Source organism: Monopterus albus, unplaced genomic scaffold, assembly GCF_001952655.1.
Source record: "Monopterus albus unplaced genomic scaffold, M_albus_1.0 scaffold59.1, whole genome shotgun sequence".
NCBI lineage: Eukaryota > Metazoa > Chordata > Actinopteri > Synbranchiformes > Synbranchidae > Monopterus > Monopterus albus.
In genome coordinates, this window is record NW_018127939.1 from 1,301,370 (window position 1) to 1,307,758 (window position 6,389).

The 6,389-nt window shown below is 43.2% G+C and overlaps 1 protein-coding gene across 6 annotated transcripts in view; it reads right to left on the reverse strand.

Moving 5' to 3' along the window:
• Positions 1–6,389, reverse strand: part of bicd1a (bicaudal D homolog 1a) — a 27,017-nt gene that overhangs the window by 8,513 nt on the left and 12,115 nt on the right. For 4 of the 6 annotated variants that reach the window (XM_020603009.1, XM_020603013.1, XM_020603010.1 and 1 more), the window contains 5 exons: positions 5,730–5,942; positions 4,340–4,492; positions 3,339–3,836; positions 1,551–1,943; positions 686–1,438 (listed from right to left, as the gene is read on the reverse strand). In XM_020603009.1, coding sequence (XP_020458665.1) covers positions 686–1,438; positions 1,551–1,943; positions 3,339–3,836; positions 4,340–4,492; positions 5,730–5,942 — 2,010 coding nt within the window. The remainder of the gene's footprint in view (positions 1–685; positions 1,439–1,550; positions 1,944–3,338; positions 3,837–4,339; positions 4,493–5,729; positions 5,943–6,389) is intronic. The other 2 variants (XM_020603011.1, XM_020603008.1) reach the window with 1 other exon arrangement.

Genomic DNA, 6,389 nt, shown 5'->3' on the forward strand with positions numbered 1-6,389 from the left:
CCATTAATATTTCTATTGTAACACAATCCAATAAATTATCTACCACTATTGACAAACTATCTATTATTTCATAACTAATATTTTTATCAACAAACAGTGCCACTCCACCACCTATCCTAACTTCTCTATTTATATAAACCATTTCATAACCGTCAAGGTCAAAGTCAATGCCCCTTACATCCTTGATCCAAGTTTCAGTTATTGCTACTACATTAAATCTTTGTGTCAAATTCATTAGGTAGTGTTTTATACTACTAAAATTAGCATATAAACTTCTACTGTTAAAATGAATCATTGATATCTTGTTATTAGTGTTAATTTTGTTATTAAACTGATCCTCAGAATAATACTGGCAATTACTTCTAATGTTTGTAAAAAAAAAAAATTTCAGGATCAATGCCATTTTCCAGGTCTAAAGAGTGGTACTCAGTGTGTCCATAGTTACTCAACTCCAGCTCATCAAGGTCACCAATTCTCTGAGCCAAATCACTTGCAGTTTGATATGTACTGTTCAATTCTGACGTCATGCAAAACTGACCAACCAACGATTAAACCGAGCAATTTTAATCGAAGCCTTCATTTTCCATGGAAATAACAATTTTAATTGAAGCCTTCATTTTCCATGGAAATAACATGTTATGACTTTTTTATGACGTATTAGGGGCAAAGATAAAACCATCGTCACCTGTTTATTGGCCTTGAGCACCAGCCTCAGTGTGGCTATCTGCTCTCTCTTGGTACTGAGCAGGGATTTGAGCTTGAGTATCTCCTCCATACATGACTCCTTGTCCTTGTCAAGCATAGGAGCCAGCTCTCTGGCTGCAGCTCTCTGCCTGGACAGCTGCAGTGAGCGGTCAACAGCCTTTTGGAGATGTTTGATCTGGTCTCTGATGATGGCGTTCAGGTTGTAGATATTCATGGGCTCCTTCCGCAGGTCCCCGCCTGCCTCTGAGGGCACCAGAGATGGGCAAGGAGAGATACTGATAACTGGGGAGCCTGTGGAGTAGTGGGTGGGGCTGCTATGGCAGGACGGAGAGTCCACCGTGTTTGCTGCTGTGTCATTTTGATGGGCATCTTTGATTGGGGAGTCCATGGGACTGCGTGGGGACTCAGAGGAACAAGCTGCAGCAAGGCGACGCGCTAAGCGAGGTGAAAGTAGAGCCCGGGGGTCTTCTGAACCTTTCAGGCTACCACTGCGTGTGATGCGGCTCTGTCGGTAATAGTCCAGCATGACGCGATTAGGTGTCTCATTGTTGCACAGGCAGACGTGGTGGTACAGCTGTGCCAGTTCCTCACTGAAGGTTACCAGCTCATCCTGTGCTACATTCAGCAGGCCCTGGCTCTCCGTGGCTGTGCTTGTGGCTGCCCGAAGCTCGGCCTCCAGGCTCACCACCCTCTCCCTGCTCTCACGACAACTGCACTCCAGGTGAGTTACCTGCTTGGATGAAAGCAGTCGGGAATGTTAAAGGGTGCAAAACCGAAACAAGAGTCAGTTACAAATGACACAGCAATAAAAACACAGGTCTTCACTATATGTAACAATGACAAACCTGTTCACTCAGTGCCTGGACCTTGTCGTCACTGTGGCTGTCTCCCTGCCCCTCCACAGCCTGGTTATACTTCTCCTTCAGGGCCTTGAGCTCTGCTTTCAGGTCAATCACCTCCGTCACTGCCACCTTGTACTTACACTCCAGGATCTCAATCCCATGGACATCAGTATCATGGTGACCATTAGCTGGTGGTGTTACAGAACCATCATCAGGCTTCTCACTCTCCTGCAGGTCATTAAGCTCTTTGTCTCCGTTGAGACCCTTCAGGGCATTGACATGCTCAGTGAGGCGATGGACACGCTCATTTTGCTCAGTCAGGACGCCCTGTGTGTGCTGCAGTTGGGTCTGTGACTCCTGCAGGTTCATGAGTAGCACTGCCTTTTCATGCTCCACCTGCACAACAGGAGGATACACAACCACATGAGACCTGAGACAGTGAAGGTAAAAAATGCAACACTGCACAAATATCTTCTATCGGCAACATATAATTACATCATTTATATGTTATATCATACAGTCATAGTCCTCAGTGAGCGGCATTCATGTGTTAATATAAATGAACCTACAAACGTACAGCATTCCCCAATAATAAAATAAAGACAAAAACAGCAGGCTACTGATAAAAGCTATAATAATTAGAATGCAGCCACAATTATTAAGCAGCAAATAAACAAATCCATGTAAACAATAAACAAAATTAAACAAATAAACTAATAATATGCCAATTTCATGACATTTCTGATGGTACAAAGGTGTGTAATAACATGTGGTGCAGCTTTTTTGTCTCAAGTGTTGTTGCTTCTTGATCATCATCATCATCCCATCAAAGCTCTCTGTGCTCTCCCAGTACTAACAACTTTATTGGTCCAACTCTGAATTGGTCCCATGAAAAAAGCTAATGAATTAGTATTTACATATTTCCCAGAATGATCAGCTTGAAAGAAAAAACTGATTAGGGAGTAATTAAATGTAAAAAAACAAAACAAGGTGCAGTGCTAATACAGCAGCACTAATCTAATTTTCTTTTTCTCAGTGGGGCTCAGGGAGAATGTACAGTAAAAATGTAATTAGATTTTAGCATTCATTTGATCTATCTATTATTTCTTGGCCATTTAACAAACTGTTCTGTATGTACATCGTAATTAGAATTTAGCATTCATTTGATCCATCTATTATTTCTTGGTCATTTAACAAACTGTTCTGTATGTACATGTATTTCTTGTGTGTATTACACTTTAAACATTAAGTGCCTAAGTGAGTGTAACAAAGTCTATTCGACTGCGTTATATGAGCTCTATATTTATATGGACAGCTTATCACAGTAAAAGGTTAGAACTAATTGTGCTATAAATGTAAGGGTACAGGGGACAAAGACTTGTATGAAACCTTCCTTCCTTGTTAGAGACTCTCTTTTGGTCTCCTTGTCTCTAAAGCAGAAGTAGTCAGTTTGTGTTTCATTAATCACCCTGACAGGGTCTCCCACGGCACACATGAATGCACCACTACTATTGGACTCCGTGCTATGCTGTAGCTTAGCTGTACTTTTTGTTTCTCACACCTTGGAACTTTAAAACTGTCTTAGAGAGTCAGCAGCAGCTTAGAAGTGACTGAAATCTAACCAGAGTAACTCAACAAACAGCAGTGTGACATTACAGTCACACAACTATCCTGGAGAATGAACCAGAGGCTCTGAACAAATAATACATGGTCTTTTCCTGAATGCAAGTTGTCCACTTGTAATTTTATTCAAGTTATGTGTAATTTGAGTTCCTGTTTCCTCTGACCTACCTGCAGCAGCTGCTGCTTGAGCTTCTGCATCTCTGACAGGTTGAGCTCACTGAACAGGTCTGGCACGGGGTGCAGGCCTTCTCCTTTCCAGCCTGGGCGGTAGTCCCCATTCATCTTAGCTAACCCTGTGCCAGTGTGGAGGTGACTGGTGCGCCGGTTGCTGTCCTCATTGTTGCCATTAGCAGCGGGGATGCTGCTGCCGTTGGTGCCGTTTGTGCCATTCGTTTCCTCAGCGAACTTGAGGCCCTCAACGCCAGTGACAGTGAGAGCCAGGTGGGCCCCTGCTCCATAGACACTGTCGCTCAGGCTGATATGATGGGCCAGTTCCTTTCTTAGATTGTTCTTCTGCTCACGCTCACCCTTGAGGGCATCCAGGGCCTCCTCTAACTGACCCTCTGAGATTTCCTTTAAGCGTAATGCATCTTCAAGCTGGCTGTTGAGAAGAACGGTCTCCTCTTCCAGGACCTTAATCTCATGTTTTAGTCCTTCATACTCCACCTGGGGAGAGCACAGGTGGAACCAGGAAAAGAAAGACAGAGAAATGATTCAATTTAATTAGATTTCAAACATAAGAATCCTGTTTGGTAATTAATGGGTGGCCAAGTTCCAGGTTAAAATATAGGAAACAAAAGGAACGGGTGAATAAAAAAGGACTAAAACCACACTACTGCAATATTTCATTTAAAATTGGGCTGGATGTTGTGGTCAAACATCTCTATGATTTGGATTTGATTACATGGCAAGTAAAGGCATTCACATTTACTTTACAAAACAGACAGCGTATGACTCTATAACTGGACCCCTTACGGTAACTAAATGGTGATGAGCAGCTAGATGAGAGAACTGTTTGATGGGAAGTGAAACTGGGAAAAGAAGTGTGAGTCATTCATCTCAGCCAATACAGGGGTCGGTATCTGTACAGGGTAGAATTTGCTGCTGTTTTGTTATAGCTGAGAATATGTGTGATATATGACTAAGATGCTGATGGTCTTCATATTGACCTGACTCTGCTTGAGCGTCGAGACCAGTTTCTGCAGTGTAATGTTCTCCTCCTCCAGCTCCGTGTAATCCTGAAGCAGCCTGGTCTCTCTGAACTTGTACTCCTTGATCTCCTCCCTCATCCTGCTCCTCTGTAGCTCCAGCATTTCATTGCTCTGGAGCAGACAAAAGAGGGGCAGTCAAAAACAAGAGCAGCAGTGACAGATGGGTACAATGAAGAGAAAGGATTATTTAGTCAAAAACACAAAAACATTTGATTATGTTGAACACAATGAGTCAGCCAGAAAGACTGCACATCCTTCATCATTTAGCCACCTGTGCACTGACAGAGACACAGGCAGGTAAAATGTCAATGGGAGACATCAGTGTGCAGGGGAAGAATAACAACTCATCACGAATACACTGATTAGACTTATCAGGTAATTAGCTTCATAATCGAGACTGATCTGGTTCATTATGCTCCATAACGTAGAATATCTTGACTAATGGACCTCCTGTGTTTTACATTCACATTGATAGTTCACATTTCAGACAAGCCAGTCCACAGAGCAACATTTCAACCTGACAACAGCCCCTAATGGATATCGTGAATGAGAGTGTGTCCCATGGGTGTAGTGCTGGAGCCCACACTTGCTCTGTCCCTACACATGTGCCGAGCTCAGGGTATTTCACTTATTCCCCAGCTTAGCACCAGATTTGCCCTCAACAATGACGCCGTGGCCACGGTGTCTGACCCTGGCTCGAACTCTTGCACTGCCTGACACAGTGACTACAGACACGTATGCCCGCATTAACACATGCTCGCACATACTGTGGGGTTTGACCTCTTTCTGCCTGTGACTGTGACCCCGTGCCCTTGATAAAACACACTCATCAACTGCAAGTTAATGTAATGCATACTACTGTATTATTATTTATACCGCTCCGTGAGTGTCGGTTTTGTTAATTGTGCCAAGTGTGTCATTTTATTGTGTTAACAACTGAAAGAAAAACTGTGATGAAAAAAACAAAAACAAAAGTGTTCTGCAAAAAGTATTACGTTAAACTGCAGCATGAGCGCAAAGCAGAAAATGTGTTTGGAGTTTTGGAGAGTTGAGCTGATTTTTGCTCCGTGAGTGTCGGTTTTGTTAATTGTGCCAAGTGTGTCATTTTATTGTGTTAACAACTGAAAGAAAAACTGTGATGAAAAAAAACAACAAAAAGCATGCAAACAAAAAAGCATGAAAATATGAGAAAATTTTATATTACTACTAAAATCAGTGCACTTCCAACTGCATGAGCTCTAGCTACTGCACTGCTGTTTTGTCACATATACTGAGTTCCTGTGTTTTCCTTTATGTATCTGAAGAATTAAATCACGTGTCTGCAGCCTGTATGTGATGACAAACTCACCTCTTGTAGCTCCTGCACAAGTGCGCTGAGCCTCTCACCCTCCGCCTGGGCGTTGGACGCTACAGAACGGCTTAGAGTCATCTCCGTCTGCAGCTCCAACAGACGGCCCGTATAGTAGGCCTCCTTACAGGCCGACTCCTGCAGCAGCGTCTCCTCATTGGTCTCCCCATCCTCTGCCACCTTACGTTGGTTGGTATAGGCCTGGCTGAATGCCTGGGGAGGAAGAAAAACGGGATGTTCAGAAAACTGGGACAGCAGAATGAAAGAAATACAAAAATAGTGGAAAAAGAATTAAACATCCAACAACCAAGTTTTGCAAAGTCAAAATTAAAGTGACACTGATCCAAATCCTGTCACATGATACCAACATCCTAATCCATGTGAGGGATTTGCAGCCGCTGACAAAATCAAGCACATCTTTCACAGTTACAGCCACCAAGTGTACCCCTGCCATACTTTTGACCGCTGACAGCACCTACAGCGCATTTAAAGGTCGTCCCTTAAGGGTACCTGCTTTCTGTCTATATGGGATGATGTTTCACTGTGATCAATAGACACACTGTTCCCATTTTCCTGACACAGGTTTTCACGGCACTGATAGCTGGCCTGTCATCATAAAGGAATGGAGGCCTGATTGAGAAAATTAAAGAAGGCACCAAC